Source organism: Symsagittifera roscoffensis, chromosome 4, assembly GCF_963678635.1.
Source record: "Symsagittifera roscoffensis chromosome 4, txSymRosc1.1, whole genome shotgun sequence".
NCBI lineage: Eukaryota > Metazoa > Xenacoelomorpha > Acoela > Convolutidae > Symsagittifera > Symsagittifera roscoffensis.
In genome coordinates this window covers 20256128-20280708 of record NC_087065.1, presented here as the reverse complement: position 1 = coordinate 20280708, position 24581 = coordinate 20256128, and the positions used below count along the sequence as shown (strand labels likewise).

The following is a 24581-nucleotide window of genomic DNA, read 5'->3' as shown; positions in this document are numbered from 1 at the left end:
ACAGGCCAGAACCACAGAACACCTTCAAAATGCGAACTCACTTATTTTGTATTAGCATAAACGCCAGAGCAAAATATAGATCTATATAGCATTTTTTGAACGCAGCATACATTTTTAAGCAAAAAAAACCACAACATGGAACCGCAAGGATCTTAATATCTCGCTACACATAAAACAAACCTCTTCGCAAACCTTTTGAGACTTACCTGCGCATGGTTTCGGCATCTTTACAAAGCATGTTTATTCAACTATAAAGCAAACATGAAAAACCGCATCTTCACATAAAAACCGTGTAAGCGGTCATACTTTATTACACTAGATGACCTCAAGCATGTTGTGGTTAGGTTGGCGTCGTCATAGAGAAGAACTTAGAAAACATGTGTATTATTTTAAAACATGCGAAAAATCAAAGTTATTTTTATTTTCAGTTAGGTAATGATATGGTACAATCTCATTTTTGATCTTAGATAGATATAAGCAATATGCTATGAGATTGATTTCGAAATCAAAGTGAGCTTTTATCATCACTCTGTTAATGATATGGTACAAACCTTTGATTTTTAGCAGTTTGAAAAAGTCTCAGCATATTGTTTATATCTAACGATAAGATAAGCCGTTCTGCTCTATCAAAAGGGAGTTGAACATTTTGCAAACGGCTTCGAAATTTAATGGTTTTAGCATATATAAGTTTAGTGCGTCTTCTCTAAAATGACTGACTCGTTATGGTGGAAAACATAGCCAACAGACTGTTGGAAAAGTGTCAATGAACTGTCAATGTTGAAAAGGGAAATTAAAAAAAACTTTCAACTTTCGCGCTTCGAAGAAAAAATTTGTCACCTTAAAGCTTTTTAAATTTCCAGTGTATAAACTATCCAAAACTGGGTCAGTCGAGAATTATTTATTCCCCTAGAAATTCTGATTATTAAAATTCATTTTTGAAATCATTAACGGATCTTTTCTCGCCATTTTACCTTAATTATTCGCGAGCGTAATTTGCCTTCGTTCTACCAAATGAATTCGAACTCAATTTGACTTAAAACTTTAGCGTGTAAAGTTAAAAAAAAATTGAGCGTGAAAACTTTTCTGAAAAATAAAACGAAAAAAAAAAAATAATACGATCCATAAAAAGTCTTCACTACCTTCATTGACATTTGAATATACTGCAATGAGTTGATAATGATAATCATAGGGTGACTGTTCATTCTTTTCGCCTAATTGCCCAGGTTGCTTAGTATCTGTAGTAGTTGGGTTTGAAGGGTCCAGTTTTGGCTATTCCCAGGTAGCTAGACTGTTCGTCTGTCAGCTCCGTCAAGTGGGCGTCGAAAGCACTGAGGTGCAGACTGGCAACGTACTCGTCCAGCTTCTTGGGTAGAAGGTAGACGTCGCACTTGTAGCGTCCAGACGGCGCGTTGAAAAGCTCAATCAAAGCCAGTGCCTAGAAAAATTCAAATTCAATAAACGTTTTGCTCATTCTCTGCGCCTGATATCAAATCCCCGCTCGCCTTTTCTGAACGAATTTTTTCTGCCACAATTTGGCCGAAGCAGGTGTTTTTAATCATTTTGAGACTCAAAGACAAAGCGGATAATTGATACGAAGCGCAGCTGAATTTCGCGCCACTTGCGATACAACACAGCACAGCAAAAATAGCCTACAGTTAACAATTCACAATTTGCCTCGATTCAACTGCTTTTGAGAAAAACATGCCAAGTAAACAGCGCAACAAAGCAGACAACACCTGAGCTGACACCACTTGAGCCGAAAAAACCCCATCCTATCAACACCCGCATACGATACTTTGTTTTGCGCATCAAACGACGCAATATAAGGCCACAACACTGACTAATTAGAAGCCCAATTAAAAATAAACAAAATGATATTATAAGAAAACCGAGTAGGCAAATTTACAACCAACAAAAAACGAACATTAAACATAACCAACAGACAGTCGGAAAAAAGTCAATAAACACAACAAAACAGAAAAAAAAATTGACCTAATTTTTGACATAAAACTTAAATTCGTGATTTTCGAAGTAAAAATATACCAGGCCTTAAAGCTCTTATAAATTTCAAGAAAAATTTATGATTGACACCTTTTTGATAAAATCAGCCCTATTCGAGAAATCTGGATCAATAAGTTTTTTTTTCTACTGGCAAATCTGAAAATTCAATTCGACTTTCGAAACGTGATCTTTAGACTTTTGCTGTTCGATAGTAAAGTTTGCCCTTGAAAAAAGGAAATGATATGAATTCGAAAAGACAAAAAAAAACACCAAGATCTATAAAAGAGTATGCACTACGTTCATGACACTTCTGTAGTTATTATAGCATTTACTAAAAACAAACAAAAAAAAAACCACCAAGACCTTTATAAAAGCATTCACTAAGTTGCTGTCTCTTAATAAATTTACAACAAAACGTTGAAAAATCGACATCAACAAAAATTCAAGTTCGCCTCGGCTGAAGTTCAATTTAAGGACAAAAACAAAGAAAAAATCACCGAAGTTAAAAAGCATTCAGTATCATTTATCGATCGGCCAATTAGACGACAACACTGGGGTTCACGTCCCTATGCGCCTTTTGGTTGACGAAAGTACAGATTTGAGAAAAATTATTCGGTCATTCTGTTAGACAAATTTACATTAAAAAAACTGTTCTTACTTGAAAAGTAGACCCCTCGCGCAAAAAGTCTAGAACTGCGCTGCAAATTTCACCTGCCATAAAATCTTCTGCAGAAAATTTACTTCGACTCTCAATTAAGTAATTAGCGATGAACGAATTAAAACCCTTTACTTCAATAAAAACCAGCGAATAACAAATTAAAGCCAATTGCTATTGTCATCCTGTTTAAACTTTTTTACTATTGGTAGAAGGAAAGGAAAGCATTACCAAGGAGGACGAACGCAAAAGGGCAATGTGATGTTGAAGAGTACCTGCGTGGTGGCTGTGATGGAGATGACGAATGAGGGAAGACTGGAGCAGGAGAGGTTGAGCAGTCTGCCCTCTGCTAACACTATGATCCTCTTCCCGTCTGGCCAGATCACGTGGTCCACCTGGGAGCGCACCTTCTCCCATGTCAACTCTGGAGTGCGTAGACTGCACACGTCTATCTCTGTTGTAGTGTGACCCATATTACACACTATGCAGCCATTCTTCAGCTTGTCTAGGTGTTCACGCGTCACCACATTCTTATTACCTAAGCAAAATTTGAATTACAAGTGCTTCTGACATACAAGTACAACGGACGAGCATATAATATCGACTACCTCTAAAATTGACACGAGGATACAATTAGAGATACCTGAAAAACCTGTTATGAACGATAAATGTCCTCAATGGCATTACATTAAACGAAAGTAGCCATCAATTAAATTAATCAGAGAGAAAACAAAATACAGCAACTCTAATCGACACAAGTTTATAACTCTGACATAGGAAAAAAGTCCATTTTCAGAAAAAATCGTACCTGTACATGTTACCAGGAGATCGATAGACTTAATGACTTCACTTAGTTTGACCACTTTGAATCCATCCATGCACGCCTGCAGAGCACAAATGGGATCCACTTCAGTAATGAACACCACCGAACCCAACGCCTTCAGTGCCTGAGACACTCCTTTGCCCACTTCCCCATAGCCACACACTACCACCTGCTTGCCTCCAAACATGATATCTGTAGTTCTTTTCAGACTGTCAATTATACTTTCTCTCGCACAGTACAAATTATCGAATTTGGCCTTGGTCACTGAATCGTTCACGTTGATAGCTGGAATGTTCAGTTTGTCTGCCTTGCTGAGCTGGTACAGCCTGTGAACTCCCGTCACACTCTCCTCCACAATGCCTGTGAGTTTGTCAAATATCTGGGGGTACTTCTTCAACATCAAATGTGATGCATCTCCTCCGTCGTCTAATATACAATTCGGGGTCCATTCGGAGGACACGTTATTAGCACCTTCTTTCGGGTTGATACACTTGTCAATGCACCACCAGAAGTCGTCTTCTGTTTCGCCTTTCCAGGCAAACACGGATATATTGTTTTCGGCAACTGCTGCAGCGATTTCGTTTTGAGTTGAGAACACGTTACATGCGCACCATCTAACTGTTGCGCCGAGGGTCACAATTGTCTCAATTAGCACCGCATTTTGGGCTGTCACATGGGTACATGCCAGCACCCTCGCTCTTTTCAGAGGCTTCTCTCCTTGAGCTCTCTTTTTCAGGGCTACCATTCCTTTAACCACACGCATGGGAAATCAAAACAGAAGCAAGCAATGAATGTTATCATCTTCATGCTTTTTAAAATTGATTTTGAGACAAAACATGGCCAGACACTTGAGCCGAAAAAAAACTTTCAAAAAATCTTGCAAGAGCTTAAGAACACTCAAACGAAGCCACCACTCCACAATTCTCCCAACAAAAAGTGAAACAACGATCTATAGCCATTTAAACAAAAAAACAATAAATTTTCGAAAAGCTAAAGTCATTTGTGACTGTGTTTATTTAGTGAAGTTATTGGGAGCATTGCAAGGGTTTTTTCGAAAGTTGTTGTCAAAGGTATTGCAAACACTGTAATATATTTAACGATCGAACTTCTAGCTAATTTTGTTTGTACACATCGTTCGTAAACAACATAACTTTTGTTCAATTTTTTAATTTAATATAGAGCCCTGGAATTTTTTGTCGACCTTTTTTTTAGGTCGGCCAAACTAATTTTTCAAGCTCTGCCAAAGCACTAGAAATTCCCTGTTTTGGCCAAAATTTCTGCGCCGCAGGCATAATTTTGAATAAACAGGCTGAAAAAGTCAGTTTTAGGCACTTTTTGAAAAATTTTGAAAAAAAAATGCGTTTTTCGGCGCGCGCTCCCCCCTCAATATTAGTATATATTGGCGGCTAAAGCGCCTTTAGAAAAATTTTAGGGTCCGTTACCAAAAACCGTTGTAAATAGTGACTTTTAGTGACCATTGAAAAAATAGTGACCAATAGTGACTGGTCACTAACATAGTGACCAAGTGGTTACCCTGCTAGCTACCATTAAGCCAGATACAAAGATGTAATGCTAATGCAGCAAAAATAAAACCAAATAATAGGCAAATGCAACAAAAAGTAAAGAAGTAGTAGAAGACATGACTTAATGAAATTTAGTCTAAGGGTGTTAACCCGTCAGTTTTCAACTGGCGCCATTTTTTCACTGGGTTACAAGAACCATATAAGCACAAAACTATCCACGTACATTCTCCTGCATAGTATAATTTTTTCACAAAAATTCTTTGTACAGCTTTGTTTAACGTTTTTTCGAGAATTCAGTTCCATTTGTGTACTTCTTTATAATTTTTATTTGTCTCATCGTGCGTGTCCAGACTTTTTCATCTGACTTTTTGAGACAATTTTTTAAAAATTCAAATTCGCCCTAGTGTCGCGTGTCTATTTGCTTGAGTCTAGGTTTGTCAACGAGGGTGTCGATGTATTTCTCATTGCGTATTGAGCCAAGAAACAGTATATCATGCAGTACCAAGTACATGGATATCGGAAGTATATCTAACTGTAATAGCCGTTGTTTGTAGTCATTGCTTTTCAGCATATCCAGGAGGTTGTTTTCCGCTGAATTTTTTGAAAGAGTTTTTGATCCATTTTGAATTGGTACCACGCCCGGGAGGCATACAAAACAGGTACTACAAATACATTATATGCATTGATTTGTGTGTGTTCGCATTTGTTTGCGTGTTGGCATTTTTTTTTGTGTGTATTGGCAGAAATTAGAATGACCTTCAAACTGACTGATTCTTCGCGTACAATTTTGAGTTGAGTCCACGAGAGATTCCCTGAGATGCTAATGCCCAGACTTTTTGGGATGCTAATGCCCAGACTCGGTTGCTATCAATTTCGAGTTTCATTTTAATAAGCTTCTGGTGGATTTCCTTTGGGGCATATCATTTTGCTTTTAGCCATGTCGAGAGACTTATGGTTCTCCTGACTCCAAGTTTTGATTTGTTTTAAAAGAAGTTGGGCTCACATTTTTTTGTTCATTATCTTTTTGAAGTCATCGGCATATCCTTTCAAGAGAAATTGTCTACTGCCTTTGGCAAGTCGTTGACATAGACGACGGACATGAGCGGTCCCAGTACAGATTCTTGAGGGACTCCACTTGTAACAGTCGCAAGGAATGATTTGGTGTTGAACAAAACTTGGTCAAATATTTTGAAAATGTTCGCGAGATTTTTCGGTTGATACTGGCTGATGTCTGCCTTGTTATTCTCCTTGCATATCGGTGTGACTTCACGTTGTTTCCAATTTTTCGGAAAAGCACCCTTGCTAAGCAGGTTTGGAAGATACGAAGAAGTGATTTTGACAGTTCGAGCGTATTTATCAGAATAATGTTACCAAGGTTGTCTGGAACAAATGCTTTCTTGACCTCTATCTAGGCTGATAAAAGCTTCTTTTTTTAGTTCAGTTTATTGTTTTAGAAGTGAGTTTTCACATTCTAAGTTCGTGGTAATTTGACATTCCACGTTCTAAACATTTAAGAATCGATAGAACAGTTAACTTTTTCAAAATTATCAGCTGTGTTTATCCGCTCGATTTGGTCGTTACTTTTACTTTCGAAGAACACATACATTCAGCTTCATTTGTGTACATCTTTATAATTTTTACTTGTCTCGTCGTGCGTGTCCAGACATTTTCATCTGACTTTTTGAGAAAATTTTTTGAAATTCAAATTCGCCCTAGTGGCGCGTGTCTATTTGCTTGAGTCTAGGTTTGTCAACGAGGGTGTCGGTGTATTTCTCATTGCGTAGTGAGCCAAGAAACAGTATATCATGCAGTACCAAGTACATGGATATCGGAAGTACATCTAACTGTAATAGCCGTTGTTTGTAGTCATTGCTTTTCAGCATATCCAGGAGGTTGTTTCGCTGAATTTTTTGAAAGAGTTTTTGATCCATTTTGAATTGGTACCAAGCCCGGGAGGCATACAAAACAGGTACTACAAATACATTATATGCATTGAGTTGTGTGTTCGCATTTGTTTGCGTGCTGACATTTTTTTTGTGTGTGTATTGGCAGAAATTAGAATGACCTTCAAGCTTAGCTGATTCTTCGCGTACAATTTTGAGTTGAGTCGACGAGAGATTCCCTGAGATGCTAATGCCCAGACCTTTTGGGATGCTAATGCCCAGACTCGGTTGCTATCAATTTCGAGTTTCATTTTAATAAGCTTCTGGTGGATTTCCTTTGGGGCATATCATTTTGCTTTTAGCCATGTCGAGAGACTTATGGTTCTCCTGACTCAAAGTTTTGATTTGTTTTAAAAGAAGTTGGGCTCACATTTTTTTGTTCATTATCTTTTTGAAGTCATCGGCATATCCTTTCAAGAGAAATTGTCTACTGCCTTTGGCAAGTCGTTGACATAGACGAGGGACATGAGCGGTCCCAGTACAGATTCTTGAGGGACTCCACTTGCAACAGTCGCAAGGAATGATTTGGTGTCTTGTACCTTTAGACACAAAGCTTCACGTTCACACACAGAGTTTCCGAGGAGTTGAAATAGTTTGCCGCCAGTAACGATGATCGTTTTTTTTTGCGATGAGTTTGTGTTGGGCCACTTTGCCAAAAGCTTTCTTGAAGTCGGCGTAGAGAACGAACAAATCTTTAGTGTCGACAATTTCAGATTTTCGATACACTTCCTGCAAGTAGATTAGAAAATGGAGAACTGCGGAACATTTTTGTTGAAAACCAAATTCTCTGTTGTCAAGTTGACTTTCAATCAGAGGATACAGATGGTTGAACAAAACTTGGTCAAATATTTTGAAAACGTTCGCGAGAAGATTTCTCGGTTGATACTGGCCGATGTCTGCCTTGTTATTCTCCTTGCATATCGGTGTGACTTCACGTTGTTTCCAATTTTTCGGAAAAGCACCCTTGCTAAGCAGGTTTGGAAGATACGAAGAAATGATTTTGACAGTTCGAGCGCATTTTTCAGTATAATGTTACCAAGGTTGTCTGGAACAAATGCTTTCTTGACGTCTATCTAGGCTGATAAGAGCATCTTTTTTATTAGTTCAGTTTAATGTTTTAGAAGTGAGTTTTCACATTCTAGGTTCGTGGTAATTTGTTCTTCCACGTTATAAACATTGAAGAATCGATTGAACAGTTCCACTTTTTCAAAATTATCAGCTGCGTTTATTCGCTCGATTTGGTCGTTATTTTTACTTTCGAGGAATACATACATTCTGGCAGTGGTTTTGATTTGTGTAGTGATTTAAGGCATTATTTTAAGTCTGACATTCTTCTGTTACGAAAAATTTTCTCTTCCAAACTTGCTTGATCCATTTCTATCTCTTCTTGGAGAATGTTCTCTTTACACTTGATGTTAATATGGAGTGATAGACTCGACTTTATTTCGTGTTTACTTTTTAGAGTCACAAGTCTTTCCATTTGATGAAGAGGTGTTGGATGTCACCCATTGTGGTATTGATGAGCCGTGTTTCGTTATTTTGAATGACTGTAATTCAACTATCTTCACATTGGTGTACCAGTATGGTTGGAAATCAATAATGATAATGTAATCATTCATCACTATACTGTCAGTTTTGTTGCAAGCACAGTTTCTGTGTTTGGACCATGACTACTTGTTTTAACACTTATTGTGTATGGGTTGATCTTCATGACTCTTCGCTGTTATTTTCATCTCTTGTTCTATTTTTTTTGGCCAAATTATGTGTACTAGTTTCTTCTTGATTGCGTGCATATTCGTAGAGCACTTTGTCTTTTTGCTTATTCTTTTGAATTTTGCCACATTTTATGGATTTTTTCGAGAATGAACAACTTAGAGTCACTTGAACTAGTTAGTAGTATAGACATAAATTAGCCACTGCGCTTAGCGTGGAAACCTGGCCAGGGGCCTTGCAAATGAATCAAGAACATCAAGTGATGGAAAATAGGTCTAGAGGCTGAAATGGCGTTCCCGATAAAGGAAGCATACGGGTTACCGACCAATGTGAAATCTTTGGTGGGATCAGTCTTGAAGAGCTTCTGTGAAAGCAAATTTCCCGTGCACATGGTGGTGGTAGAAGTGACAAGCCAGCGGATTCTGATTGACACATCATTTTTAGTTCCGAAAGGCGTGCGTCTGGTGCATATGTCCCGTCACTCGCACAAAAAATGAGGGGAGCAGAGCCTGGTACGAATGTGGATGACTTGATTGAAATCTGGGGCGTTATGAAACGCAAAATACAAGCGATTTCGAAGGGCAGAGCACCATCGCAAAAGTCCTTAAAGATGATCCAGCGGCGGATGAAACGGATTCGCTTCACGCAAAATGATGAAATTTGAGCAACTACTTGAGGCATCTGGCGACCGGAAGAACATCAGCAGCATCAATTAAACACATTAAGAATATCCTTCTCACTGCACAGCTCAGACGTTTTGCTAGCCCGAGAAGAGCAACTTGTGCTTGATCTGGGATATAAAAGAAATCAGATTCATTGGATTGCCAGATCATCAACAGAATGTCACGATATTCGCTGTAAGTTCTATGCTAGCACTACGATGAATTGAAGAGAATAGCATGAAGTATCGAGAGTCATAATCAACCACGAGGGGATCCTTCATGCGATTGATTATAGCAGGAGGCTAGAGTTATTCGAGACCGCTTGCAAGCCATTCGCGATACCTCCTGCAGAAATGAAACGTATATGGAGTCGCAAGAAAATCTTCTCATAGTTCAGGTCAACGCTGACATCTTGGTTGTACACTAGCCAAGAATCACATGAGGAGGCTTTCGAAGGAATATCGACTGCTTTTGACCAAGATTGATCCGGCAACTTTCACACCAGCTTTGTTTTTCCACCGAGTTCGGTGACGACTGGTTGGAAAAGAGCAGGCAAGGTGTCAAGAGACAACACGAAAGCGAGGGCGTCGATCCTGAAAGAAGACTTATTGGCGAAGAACGCGAGCCTGAGCCTTCATACGTCGTTTTGTTGACCTAGGGAAAAGAAAGTGAAAACGTTACCGAACCATGCCTTGGGACTACAAGAACAAAAGGAGTGGATGCAAGCCTATGACCAAATAAAAGCCTGGGAAGCGATCGTGATGAGCTCCGAAGAAGAGCTCGAGTTGTCAAAAACAGATCACAGTGCAGAAGACATCCGCGCCTAGCACATCAAAGGCGGACTGAGCTACTCTGAACGACATCCAGCGTTCTTGAGATTAGAGACAAAATCAAGGAGCTTGAGCATGCCCTCAGATTAGAAAATCTGAGGGAACAAACCATTATTAAACACAATTATTGCTAAGACTTATAATATATCTACTTATGAGTCAAAGCTTATGAAACTGTGAGCAGAGGCAGGCGCGGGATTTTCTTGTTTCTATGTTCTGATGTATATCACCTAGTAACTTGTTTCTGTCATTGTTTAGTGTCTGTATTTAAAATCAGTTCCTTTTTTGATTTTCAGTTCTGATGATGATAATAAAATCGAAACGCGTCAAACTTCGATGTTTTGTAATATCAAAGCTTGCATGACAATTTACTGATTTGGCTGATTGAAAAAGAAATTCTAAAAAGACTTTTCAAGTCAGATCCATGTGCAAGTGGATGCCGAATTTAATTGCTGTTTAGCTTTAGCATGATAATTTTATACTGATGTGATTTTGTGGAGTAGATGAAACTTTCATCAGCAGCAAACTTCTGTAAATGACCACTCATAAGTGGAGGCTCACTGACACAACGAAAAAGCACAATGTGGACAACGACACTGAGTCCGGAGAGTATGCGCCAGACCGTCATAAGGAAGACTTTTGTTTTATTTCGAATAGAAATTTGCAAAAATTCGAACTAGGCCTTTCATGCTCAATAATAACTGCGGGAAAGTCGATAAAAATTAGACGAGAGTCAAATTGCTATTTGCAATTTGTCCGCAAATATCAAACTTGAGAAGAGTTGTCTTGTTCCTGATAGAGAGCACAAATACTGAAGACTGTGGAGCTACTTTATGAACTACTGAAGTTATGCCTAACAAAACTTCTTGAGTTATACTTAAATTACTTGATCGTTTCTGGAGTCAATTCCAGAGTTGTACTCTAGAATATGAGTACTTGAATTTAATTACTTGAGTGCATTTTATCTAGTTATGTTGAGTTTTATGGTGAGTTTTAGGTTGATCCATCTGAAATGGATCAAATTTACACTGTCCAATTAAAACCAATGGTGATTACTTGAGGTCCCAGCCCAGTCTTTAATGGCATTCGCGTGTTCGTTCTAGGTATTTGGAGACAGCCATGGAGGCGTACTTATTTCTATCTAGAGTGGGGGTATTTTGGTAGTGCCCTTTATTATATTGAGATACTAAAGTTCCATGTAATCAGCGAATCGTGAACTGGCTCCGACTGATCGAAGTACCTGACTTTTGAGCCAATGGTTATATGGCCAATTTTTCTTTAAACCTCATATGTGACTTGAGTGAATGACTGCTACATTCAAGGCAAATTGTGCCAAAAAATGTGAGAATACATTTTCCGTGGTCATTAAACAGCGTTTATGCCCTCATGGTTGACCTTACTGCTGAAAGGAAGCAAGTGGCAAAAAAGTCTTCAAAAATTTGTTTTCTAAGTAAAAAGTAGTTTCAAAAGTACATTGACTAAGTTCATTAACAAAAAATAAAACTAACCTGGCATCTCCTGCTCGGCGATTTCAATTTCCCGCCGGCCAAACTCGGCCCTGCTGATTTTGCGAACACAGAAGTCTGAGAAACCGGATGAGTTTACTTGGACTCGGTTTCGAACTGTACAGGAGTCATCCTGCTCGTCATCAAGGTCGGAGAAAGAAGAAGTGAGAGAATCTGCAGATGAAACTGAAAGTGTCCGAGTTGTCAGTCGGGTAGTTCGCTTACTACTGTTTGCAGAATTCGACGATGAATGCATTGAACTCTTGAGTGGGACTTCAGTGCTACCATTTGGATGAACTGGTGGTCGCGCACGAGGCGACGGTAATTCTTCTTTCACTTTCCGTCCTGTTTTCACGTCGATATTATTTTTCTGCTTGTCACTAACTTCAATGGTTAATGCATGCTCCTCTCCTAACATTTTGCACAATGTTCTGAAACTGTTTTCATTGCACTATCGTGATTCCAAAATGAATAACTGTCTTCTAGATTTCATTTCAGATATTTTTGCCTCAATTAACATATTCAATTTTGACATGTTTTGATTAACAAAGGTAGCAGACGGATGTCGACAAACAACAGTTTGTTGATTTTTCTTTTTGTTTTTTTTTTGTCTGTTTCTTCCAAATTTTTTTTGAGGCAATCAGAAGGTCAAAAATACCATAGTAACAGACGTTACAGTCAGGAGTCCCTTCATCACATATTCCAGTCAAAATCCTGGAATATGTGATGACAAGACCTCCAGAAGACTACGGCACCTGGAAAACTTATGGCCGAACGAGACCTTATAGCAAACCTTATCGCAGACTAGGACATTATGGCAATCGAAAAGCAAGTAGCTGCATTGTCCTTAAGTCTAATTTTTCTTTGAATTCAAAAAAAAAACATATATAACTTAGTACATCCATAAATCACAACAAAGTAAAGGATGAATGCATCGAAATGTGGCCTAATACAGGGTGATAACGATTAGTATGTGCCATTATTCAAATATCCCCACAACATTTGAGAAATGCCAAAACCACCATTTTGGACGACAAAGATTGACACGTACCGTAACATATGCCCGGAAGTATACACGGAAGGATCCACACTCAAGCCCCCTTTCCCTCTCAAGACTCAAGATCCATTCAAGCCATCCGCTCATTTCGCACTCTTCGCCTTGGAGGTGCCGTCTCCTGAAGTACTGGATACGGCAAACTGTCTCAACAGTTCTTCTTCATCATCGGAGCTAATCACGATCTCCTCCCAAGCCTTCAGCTGTTCATAGGATCGCATCCATTCCCTTTGCTCCTGCAACCTTTTTGCCTGATTGGGTAGTGCCTTCACCCTTGATTCCCGATTCAAACAAAAGGAGTTGTGCAGACTCAGGCTCACGTACTTCGCCAAGTCCTCCTCTGTATCGATTCCCTCGCTTTGGTATTGTCTCTAGACATTTTACCCACTCTTTTCCATCCTGTCGTGATCGCATTTCGATGGGTTAACAGGGGTCTCTTGAAAGCTTCCGGCCCAATCTCGGCCTGGAACTGTCGACACTCCTTTTGATGCTTTCTCATGTGATCTTTCGTTGTCATGTATAACCAAGACGTCAGTGTCGCTAGAAACCATGGAAAGTACCTCAAGCGGCTCCATACGTGTCTGACTTCCGTTGGTATGGCGAATACTTTGCATGCAGTCTCAAACAACTCGAGTCTCCTGCTGTAGTCGATCACATATATTGACTCAGCCGTTGGCGTCTTTGCTTCCCGATACTTTGTTATATTCTCCTCCTCGATTTTTCTTTTTGTTTTTTTTTGTCTGTTTCTTCCAAATTTTTTTTGAGGCAATCAGAAGGTCAAAAATACCATAGTAACAGACGTTACAGTCAGGAGTCCCTTCATCACATATTCCAGTCAAAATCCTGGAATATGTGATGACAAGACCTCCAGAAGACTACGGCACCTGGAAAACTTATGGCCGAACGAGACCTTATAGCAAACATTATCGCAGACTAGGACATTATGGCAATCGAAAAGCAAGTAGCTGCATTGTCCTTAAGTCTAATTTTTCTTTGAATTCAAAAAAAAACATATATAACTTAGTACATCCATAAATCACAACAAAGTAAAGGATGAATGCATCGAAATGTGGCCTAATACAGGGTGATAACGATTAGTATGTGCCATTATTCAAATATCCCCACAACATTTGAGAAATGCCAAAACCACCATTTTGGACGACAAAGATTGACACGTACCGTAACATATGCCCGGAAGTATACACGGAAGGATCCACACTCAAGCCCCCTTTCCCTCTCAAGACTCAAGATCCATTCAAGCCATCCGCTCATTTCGCACTCTTCGCCTTGGAGGTGCCGTCTCCTGAAGTACTGGATACGGCAAACTGTCTCAACAGTTCTTCTTCATCATCGGAGCTAATCACGATCTCCTCCCAAGCCTTCAGCTGTTCATAGGATCGCATCCATTCCCTTTGCTCCTGCAACCTTTTTGCCTGATTGGGTAGTGCCTTCACCCTTGATTCCCGATTCAAACAAAAGGAGTTGTGCAGACTCAGGCTCACGTACTTCGCCAAGTCCTCCTCTGTATCGATTCCCTCGCTTTGGTATTGTCTCTAGACATTTTACCCACTCTTTTCCATCCTGTCGTGATCGCATTTCGATGGGTTAACAGGGGTCTCTTGAAAGCTTCCGGCCCAATCTCGGCCTGGAACTGTCGATACTCCTTTTGATGCTTTCTCATGTGATCTTTCGTTGTCATGTATAACCAAGACGTCAGTGTCGCTCGAAACCATGGAAAGTACCTCAAGCGGCTCCATACGTGTCTGACTTCCGTTGGTATGGCGAATACTTTGCATGCAGTCTCAAACAACTCGAGTCTCCTGCTGTAGTCGATCACATATATTGACTCAGCCGTTGGCGTCTTTGCTTCCCGATACTTTGTTATATTCTCCTCTTCGATTTTTCTTTTTGTTTTTTTTTTGTCTGTTTCTTCCAAAATTTTTTTGAGGCAATCAGAAGGTCAAAAATACCATAGTAACAGACGTTACAGTCAGAAGTCCCTTCATCACATATTCCAGTCAAAATCCTGGAATATGTGATGACAAGACCTCCAGAAGACTACGGCACCTGGAAAACTTATGGCCGAACGAGACCTTATAGCAAACATTATCGCAGACTAGGACATTATGGCAATCGAAAAGCAAGTAGCTGCATTGTCCTTAAGTCTAATTTTTCTTTGAATTCAAAAAAAAAACATATATAACTTAGTACATCCATAAATCACAACAAAGTAAAGGATGAATGCATCGAAATGTGGCCTAATACAGGTTGATAACGATTAGTATGTGCCATTATTCAAATATCCCCACAACATTTGAGAAATGCCAAAACCACCATTTTGGACGACAAAGATTGACACGTACCGTAACATATGCCCGGAAGTATACACCGACGGAAATTAAAGCTAGAATCTAAATTCATTTCATGACAGAGATTTGACAACTATAATCAAATATAACCAATCTATTTTTTTAATTTATGTAACATTCGTCTACTGTAGTCACACATGAGGCTTAAGAAAAATAGGCCCTATAACCATTGGCTCAAGAGTCAGGGACACTATCTCTTGTGTTTTTCTACCTCAAATCAGTCAGAGCCAATTCGGTTCGCTTGTGACATGAGACTACGACCCGTTACAGCTTAAAGGCTACTACCAAAATATCCCCCACCACTCTAGAAATAAAAACGTCCCCATACTTAGGTCTCTAGATACCCAAAATACATAAACGCCGTTAAAAACCGGGTCGGAACAATCCGTTAAGTTACTTTTTATTAGACAGTGGAACTTTGATCCATTTCAGATGGATCAACCTAAAACTCGCCTCACCTCAACATAACGATCATAAAACACACTCTAAAAATTTAAATTAAGGACTCACATGTTGATGCTCTCAAGCACAGGAGGTAATTAAATGGGTGAGCAACTCTAGAATTAACTAAGATAACTAGATAAGTCCAATGTTTGTCAGTTTGAATGACAGAGGTAAGTTTGAACTCTAGAATGAAGTTTTATGTGAACCATTGGGAAACTCCAGCTGTCCACCTTTCCGTCGAAGGTTCACTCTAGTCCAATTCGAATAATTGTTCTCTCGGGAATACTCTGTCTTCTATTTCAGATAGGACAGCTCTACTCTTGTTCACTATGATGGAAATTGCGAATAGCATTTTCCCACTGTTTTATCTAGCAACTTTCCCGCGATTGTTGTTCGATCGTTCTCCATTCTCTTTTTCGGTTTTCAGTTATCGCGAGAAAATCGTGCATGACAGGCTCCATTCGAATTTTTCAAAAATTAAATTTCACCCCAAAATTGAGTGCTCTTGCTTTTCTCAAGGTCAAACTTCCAAATATGACCGACTGGCACATACTCCCCGGACTCAAGATCGATGTCCTCATCGCGTGCTGTCGTCTACCAGTGAGTCCCAGAAAACCGAGTGTTGCTCAAGGTACAGTGCCAGTGGTCATTTACAGAAGTTTGCAGCAGACTTAAGCTTATCTACACCCCAAAATTCACAGCCATGTAAAATTTTCACACTAACGCTAAACAGCAATCAAAATCTGCACACACCTGCACCTATGAATTCTCGCTTTTCAAGCCAATTATATAAAATTTCTTTTGTCCCATTCAATTAGGAAATTGTCATGCAGCATTTTGATTTATATAATAGATATAGCATATTAATAACAATATCTGTTTTGTTGAAATTTCTTTCTCGTGAACCCAGGTTTCACCCGGATCCACACTCAAGCCCCCTTTCCCTCTCAAGACTCAAGATCCATTCAAGCCATCCGCTCATTTCGCACTCTTCGCCTTGGAGGTGCCGTCTCCTAAAGTACTGGATACGGCAAACTGTCTCAACAGTTCTTCTTCATCATCGGAGCTAATCACGATCTCCTCCCAAGCCTTCAGCTGTTCATAGGATCGCATCCATTCCCTTTGCTCCTGCAACCTTTTTGCCTGATTGGGTAGTGCCTTCACCCTTGATTCCCGATTCAAACAAAAGGAGTTGTGCAGGCTCAGGCTCACGTTCTTCGCCAAGTCCTCCTCTAGTATCGATTCCCTCGCTTTGGTATTGTCTCTAGACATTTTACCCACTCTTTTCCATCCTGTCGTGATCGCATTTCGATGGGTTAACAGGGGTCTCTTGAAAGCTTCCGGCCCAATCTCGGCCTGGAACTGTCGATACTCCTTTTGATGCTTTCTCATGTGATCTTTCGTTGTCATGTATAACCAAGACGTCAGTGTCGCTCGAAACCATGGAAAGTACCTCAAGCGGCTCCATACGTGTCTGACTTCCGTTGGTATGGCGAATACTTTGCATGCAGTCTCAAACAACTCGAGTCTCCTGCTGTAGTCGATCACATATATTGACTCAGCCGTTGGCGTCTTTGCTTCCCGATACTTTGTTATATTCTCCTCTATCCATCTCAGAGCCAGCATCGTACTTACTACTAAGAGCGTCACCTTCTGCCGGTGATCCGGTAATCCGATCGACCGAATTTCTTCCATATCCCACACCAGACAAAGGTTCTTGTGGTCTGGATACCACACCGTCTGTGCTAAACAGTGGCATGGGCATTCTCCATGGGTGATCTCAATGCTCCTGAGGTTACGCTCCCCCGAGGCTTCCAAGAGAGGCTCAAGCTCCATCATTTTCTCATGCATCGTGTCGTTCTCTCCCATGTTTGGAGTACCCCCCACAGGTTTTCCGATCACGTTTTGTCTCTCGTGATCGCTTGTGTTCTCACTTTCCAATTTCAAAAGCTCTTCTCCCCAGATTTCACTCAAGTCATCTCTCAACTCTTTCGGTACTGTCCCTCTGATTTTCCTCAACAACTTGTGCGAGTGATGCGATACCCGAGCCAACCTCACACACTTGGGCACTGAGAAGGCCTTGTCCACCAATATTCTCTGGCTGGATGCTTCCACCATCGCCATGTGCAGTGGGTAGTGGCTTCCGCACAAATTGGCCATCATTGACCCTATCAGGGATTTTGCGTTCAATGGCAGGCCATAAGCTTCGCTCATGGTAAACCCCATTTCTGCCTCGAGACCAACCTTCCAGCTCCGGATATGTTTTTGAGTCACCTGCAACACTCCCGGCCATGATTCCACGCTCAACGCCGTCACCAAATGGTGTTCAGACTCTAGCCTCTCCAGTGACTGCAGACTACACATTCTCGAGAAGAATCCGAGAGCTGTCGCTATGTTCACCGTAGTTCTCGCGTAACACTCCGCCACTATTTGTACTTCACTTTTCTCCCTTTCCGTGATGTCTTCAAACGAAGTAACCAGATCTTCTTTTTGAAAGGACAGTATCCTGACACATGATCGTCCATCGCAGGTGTGCTCTCCACTCCCACACGTAGAATCCAGACAGCTACCCGGCTCCATCTTCTTTGCTGACTCGAGATTGCTCGTCTTTTCGCCTGACTCCTTCATCTGAGGTAAGATCAGTTTGTGCACCACACTCAACTTTGCCAAATCTTCATCTTCCGTTGGAGCTAACCTCACCCGTTCGGTGGTCTCCTCGATCAGACTCGCGTGGGGATGTGGGCACCAGGAGGGTCTTAGTAACTTCCATACCACTCCCAAGTTCGTGATCAGCAAGCCATTGCCATCACCCATGTTCACTTCAACTCTCTTGTTTGAGCGCGGTATGCTCACCACCTCCGGTGTTTTCTCAAGAATCAGGCCCAGGCTCGGCCTCTCTTTCTCCACCGCGTCTATTTCCATTATTTTTTCGGTCCAAAACTTCAGCAGCTCCGCTACCTCGTGGTTCCTGTGAGCGCCTCCAGTTTCTGAGTCTAAGAAGGGGTTGTAGGCTATTCCCATCACTCCTGACACGTATTGGTATTCCCCCTTCTCGCTGGGTCTCGAGTACTGCTCTGGCGAGGCCAGGTTACGGTGAACATCATGTTCTTCTTCGAACTTCTTGTTAAAAAACCTCCGCACCTCATCTAGCTTTCTGTGGTTCTCTAGGGATAGTCTGGAACCATCTTCCTTTTCTATTCCAGTACTCTGATACACGTTTAAGACGATAGTTGAGACTCTTTTTTCCACGGTTTTACTTCCGCATGCTCTTTGGTGGCACGCCAAGATGATGCTGTCAGACATCATTGACATTATCCATCTCAAGAAACATGTGGCATCCTTCCTCCTAGCCAGGCTCAAGCCTGAATTATCCCTGGCCACGTGTTGCATCAGTGCTTGATACACATCTAGCTTCTTGCTTCCCAACTTCAGCCTGTCATATGAGGTCAATGTCTCCAACTCTATTCCCACCAGACTCCAGGTGAACATCAATTGTCCTGCGGTTCTAGCGAAGGGATTCGCCATCAATGGCGGTGCTGATGAGGATGTCCTCATTGCCTCTTCGAAATGATCCTTCAACAAGTTCTGCCAGGACCTCTTCAGCTGATTCGCCAATTCTATCTTGTTAACCTCAGCCTTTTGCTGGGTGGCCCAATTGCGTCGTTTGCGAGCCACTCCACTGTCCAACTTCTTCAAGCATTCTTCCATTTCCTTCAATGTCTCGAGGGCCACCCACCATGTCCGGGAGGTGTTCCTCGTTTTATTCCTCTCCAGTGGATCACTCGTCACTTGCTTCCCCGTGGCCTGGTGTGCCTTCGAAACCCATTCTTTGCCGACATCCACTTCCCATGTCTGTCCGCTCGTTAAACCTCTCTTCACGTTTATCTTCTGGGGCTTAAAGTCTTCCTCCGATGTCGAACTGGTGGAAGCCTCTATCTCCCTCTCTACTTCGAGTGATCTTCTGAGCTCCGTGCTGCTCTTGTATGCCGCCGTCTTGCATCGAGCCAAAACCATGGGCGCTGTCTCTCTCAAGTTTACTTCCGAGACAGCATCCACTGAAGGACTACCCAATCCCTCTACTTCTCTCTTCCTCTTGCGAGTCTTCACATCTCTGCTTGAGGGTGTTGTGGCTATCATCACTGATTCGACCTCTCTGTCTACCTCCAACCCCTCCAACTCTTGCCTCCCCCTGCTCGAGCCTTAAGGATATTAGTACTTTTAATCATATTACTAGTCCCAACCTTATCCCCTTTTATATCATCAACTATTTTATCTACAGTTTTTTGTTTCAGAGTAGAGCCGTCCTCACATTTTTCTTCTCTAGTCTTCGATCGTGAATTCCTCAGCTCTATCAGCTTGTTCAGTAGCTCTTTTCTCGCCTTCTCATCCAGGCCCGTTCCTATCAGAAGCAGTTCTCCAAATTTCACAACTGTGTCCCACAGTTCCTCCTTGAATTTGTCCAGCGTCGTCTCGCTGCCCACTTCTTGGTTGAATTCCTTCAAGAACTCCTGCCAAGCATCGTCCTTCAGAGACCCCAGGAACATGTCCCTATTTCCCTCGAAAGTAATCTTTTCCCTTTCCTCCGAGCTCAAGAGTATCATCCCCATATTGGAGGTCTCGCTTGCCAATGGCAACTCCAGATTCTTCCGGGGGGACGGGGTCAGCGGTGGAGTGGCAGTATCTGCCCAATTCTCCTCGCTCAAGTCTTTCAACAGCTCTTGAGTGGTGAGCTCCTCCCCTGATGGTCTCGGTTCAGGCGTATTCCCCACTTCCATGTCTTCACCGGCCTCGCTGAGAGTTTCATCCATACTCTCTTCTTCTGACTCATTTCTTCTTCTCTCGAGAATTCTTTTGAACTGGTCCTCCACGGGTCCACTCCTCTTATCTCCAGGTGTATCCACTGACAGTGGTGATGGTGTCGCCGGATCCAATCTCTTGTACTCCGTCAGGGCCACGTACAGTTGACCTGCAGCATCCAGTTCTTTTTCCTCCTGTCTCATTTCCACCTGTTCTAAGCCATAGGGTGCCCTATATTATCTTGTTGCAAATTTCATGTCGTCCACCAACGCGACATGCCCCTCCATCATGATCATCCTGCCATCATCCCATATTGGTAGCATATTCTCAAGTCCCTCCTGCTCAAGAGCTCACAAGACCTTTCGCACCTCATATCCAGGGGGCTGCGAGCCTCTCATCTTTTTCGCTTGCGTCGTCCACGAATTTATTTTCGCCTCGCTAGTGTGGAAGTAGACCGCCGCCGTGTAGCCGATGAACAGGGGGTCCCAGCCATCAGTGAAGTATTTCTGCATTTCCTCCGTTGTCATCCTCGCCATTATGGATGGAACTACCAAGGGACTGTTCATTCCCAAGGTCATCCTCCTGACTATCGGGAACTCAGGCATGGCGGCTGGCAGGATTTCTTTCTCCATTATGGCCTCCAGCTCCCTCTTGACCAGTGCAAAGCTTTCCTTCCAAGCAGGAATCCTCAAGATCTCTCGTCCGTCTGCCGTCAGTGGGTTCAAGTTCCAGAACTTGGGATACGTTTCGATGGGACCCTCTCGCTTGCCTCCCATTCTACATTGCATCTGCCCCCTGAAGTTGTACACTATCAGCTCGGCATCTTTCACTTTTCCAAAGAGTACCGTATTGCTCATTTGTGCTCTAAGCACCTCCTGCTGACACCAATTGAGCGCCGTCCCATCCAGTACGCTGATAAGACTCAAGTGCGTCACAGAGTAACGATACGTTGTTATCAGGGGATCTGGGAATGCGTACGTCACTGCTGGACCGTAAATGCAGGTCACCACCTCCTCTAGACCCCGGATTATCCCCATCGGGTCCGACCTCATTGCCAGGCACAGGTCCGTCAACAGAGGCATCCCTCCATTCATCTTCTTCCATTCTTCTCTCGATGTTGGATTCTTATCTTCACCCGTCATGTGCCGATTCTGCATCATGAGGTATTGCACTAACAACGTCTTCAACCCCGCGGCACACTTGTAGGAGTAGGTTTCGATGCTCGAGTGGACTTTCCCCATAGACAGGGGCTCCCCATATTCCATCAATCGATGAAACGACACCAATTCCCCATGGGTCAAGAGTACTAGTGCCAGATACCCATCAACCCGAAGTGTCTCTACTCCTCGACTAAACATGTACACTGGGCCCATGTTGAACAAGTATCTGGGGTAGACCAGATATAAAGCCAAGAGCAGGCTGATGGGCATGCCCAGTATCTCCTGCACGAAGGCTCCAAAGATAGTCGCTGTGGTGCCGAACATTCCTGCCATGAATTCTTTCCCCCAGCAAGGACTCAAGAACTTAAGAATCTCATGATCCCTTCTAGTCTTCAGCTCACCCTCGGCGTGCTCTCTCCAGAACCCTCCAATCGTCACTTCATTGGCGGCCGAGACAAATCTAGCCACCGTCATGCCTCTTCCTTCGGCCAGCTCCAGTTGTTTCTCCAGAAAACTCCAGACTTGTTTCACGAGGGGTGGTGCTTCCTCCCTCGTCTTATCCGTGGCGTTCTCCAGCCTTGGTGTCAAAAATGGCCACCAGCCATTCTCTTGCGTCAGGCGATATTTTATCGACTCTAATTGCTTCTCCGTGTCGGCCACATTTTTTCTCTCGTTGCTCGGACCTCTAGACTTGCCGGTGGAACTCGTGATCTTCACCTCCATGCTCCGAAACCACAAGCTGTCCGTCAATTGGCTTATCGCCGGGTGATCGTCCCCGATGACTGGGCTGAACTTAAGTTGTCTGGCAAAGTTCGATATCTCTAGCAAGAGCACCTCGTCCAATACGATCAGGATGTCGGCTAATCCATAAAAGCCCCTCAGTGCATGAGATATGTCCGCCCATGCCGCTGCCAATTCTGACTTGCGGAGCCTCAGGTTCGATGGCTCCAATTCCCGATTGGGGGCTGCCATTAGAATCCGCCATTCGTTTCCCTCTGCTATTAGGATCAAGACCGCGTACACGAATTGTAGGGCGGGTGGCATATTCGCGTATCCAGGGGATGTAGTGAACACCACTTTCTCCTTGGATCCAAATCTCGAGACAACATTCTCTTGCACCTCATTCATCGCCGCGAAAAACGTCTGAATGGCCTCCCATATCTTCTTTGATGTCGGTTCACTGCCCTTCAGCTGCTCAAGAAGTCCCGCCGCGTGCAGGTGATCATTCATTCCTGCAAACAATAGCAGCTCAGGCTCACAGGGCATCTCCGACTTTATTGCCACCACTAGAGTTAACATCTGGTTTAGTTCGGCTCCTGGCAAAGAGTATATCAGAGTCTCCGGCCAGAACAACTTAGGAGACGTTCCTTCGAAGTCTGATCCCGCCACAATGACTACCCTCGCAGCAGCTGGATCTGCTCTATCATAAACTGCCAAGGTTTTGGCCAGCTGGGTGCTCCCACAGGGCTTCCCGTACCTGGGATCTTCCGCCAATTTCGAGCCTTCGTAAGCGGCATCTGGCAATTCCATTCCCTCCGGATTCAGCAGCTTGTCCACCACCTTCAACTGTGCCGGGGTCGCCAACCTGATCCTGGCGATGCTCGTTCGGTGTTTGGGGGGTTCTGCTATGAGCCCAGGACTCCCCAGCAGCTTGAGAGGTCTGTAGTTGATGGGTCCCATGATCGCTTTTGTGGGAATTCCGGTCAGGTCCGCGGTCTCCATCAGTTTTGTTCTCGAGAAGTGCGCCTCATGAGCTTTCAACCAGTCCACGCAATGATGTCTGTTTAAGTCTTCGTGCGACACTCGTTCAATACCCAGAGTCTCCGCCAATTCCCGCCTGCATTCCAAACCCTCCAGGTCCAGTCCTTTCACCTTCTCAGGATATCTCAAGCGGGCGGTCTCCATAGGCCTCTTTTCCCGCTTGCTCTCTGCCACTACCACTGAGGATATCGCCGAGCCTGGAGGTGTTGATGACGTCACCTCCTCAGACTCCATCGGCGTGGCACTCTGCAATCTGGCCTGGTTGCTCCTCGAGCCGTCTCTAGTGTCGACCCTCGGTCCCAAGCGACCAGACAAGGCCCTTGAGGCAAGGAATGGTGGGTTCGGAGGTGGCCCTAATGTGAATTGGGCTGTCTCTAGCAGATCCGCCTCTAGCGTGTTTATGTGTCCTTGAAAGACGTCATTCAGCCACTCTGCTCCCCTCGGTCTATCGAAATGGATTCCATCATTGAAGGTGTCCTCGGGGAATCCCGCTTGCTCCATGCGCTCCGCCACGTCCAACAGTCCGACGGGGAGCACACTCTTCCGGTGGATTTCTCGGATCACCCTGTTTAGGTTCCGCACCTTCTCGTTCATCTCCAAGGCGTGCTGATCGAACATCATGTTGTAAGGGACTGTACATACTGTCAACAGGATTGGGTCCATTTGGATCCTCAGCTCCTCAAGAAGGCAGCTCATCTTGTCGTGCAGCCTCGTTATTTTCCTCGCTTCTCCCCTTGATACATCGTTAGTCCCGATCATCAGGGTCACCGTGTACACTTTAGTCATCCCTAGCATCTCAAGCGTTGCCAACATCTGTGGCGTGGCAGCTCCAGCGAAACTCAAGATTCCTGTCTGCCAGTGCGATTGGATCCGGGTCAACACCCGCACCAGGCTGTCCTCTATGATTAGGTGGACCGCACCTTCTGGCACACGGGGTGGCGCAAGATATTCCACCCAGGCTGCATCATGAAAGCAGTCCCTCCTGGCTTTCTGTTCCGCATTCCAATTCAGCCGATTGTGCCTGTGGTACCTCTTCTCTGTGTTTTTCTTATAACTCGAGATCACGATGCTCCTGACCGGTTGTTCCCTCCAAGTTGGGGGAAGCTCCGGTCTTGCCGAACTTTCACGACTTCTCTGCCGCAATTTCTCGCCCAGCTCCTTCAGACGCGATGAGCCGCCGCTCACCTGACTGTCACTCGGGGTCGAGGTTGGGGTATACCCCGGCAGTACCACATCCATCAGTGGGCGTATGGGTTGCGTCTCTAGGCTACGCAAGGAGGACGTTGCTTCATTAGGTATCCAGACTTCCAATCCTTCACTCATGTGTTCTCGGGCCTCGTG

The 24581-nt window shown here is 43.3% G+C and overlaps 2 protein-coding genes across 2 annotated transcripts in view; both read right to left on the bottom strand.

Moving 5' to 3' along the window:
- Positions 1 to 24581, bottom strand: part of LOC134844477 (deoxynucleotidyltransferase terminal-interacting protein 2-like) — a 414318-nt gene that overhangs the window by 351824 nt on the left and 37913 nt on the right. The window lies entirely within an intron of this gene.
- LOC134844312 (S-adenosylhomocysteine hydrolase-like protein 1) lies at positions 1121 to 12092 on the bottom strand. Its single transcript, XM_063860944.1, has 4 exons — positions 11659 to 12092; positions 3465 to 4226; positions 2932 to 3194; positions 1121 to 1435 (listed from the first exon to the last, which is right to left on the bottom strand). The coding sequence occupies exons 1-4, from the start codon at positions 12071 to 12073 to the stop codon at positions 1229 to 1231; spliced, it is 1647 nt and encodes a 548-aa protein (XP_063717014.1). The 5' UTR covers positions 12074 to 12092; the 3' UTR covers positions 1121 to 1228.

What these genes read in the sequence shown, in the direction of transcription:
- LOC134844312 (XM_063860944.1), bottom strand. Translation starts at nt 12,073, where the DNA reads ATGTTAGGAGAGGAGCATGCATTAACCATTGAAGTTAGTGACAAGCAG. An exon ending in CGCCGAGCAGGAGATGCCAG is followed by an intron (nt 4,227 to 11,658) that starts GTTAGTTTTATT and finishes GTGTGGTTAAAG; the next exon opens with GAATGGTAGCCCTGAAAAAG. An exon ending in TCTCCTGGTAACATGTACAG is followed by an intron (nt 3,195 to 3,464) that starts GTACGATTTTTT and finishes AATTTTGCTTAG; the next exon opens with GTAATAAGAATGTGGTGACG.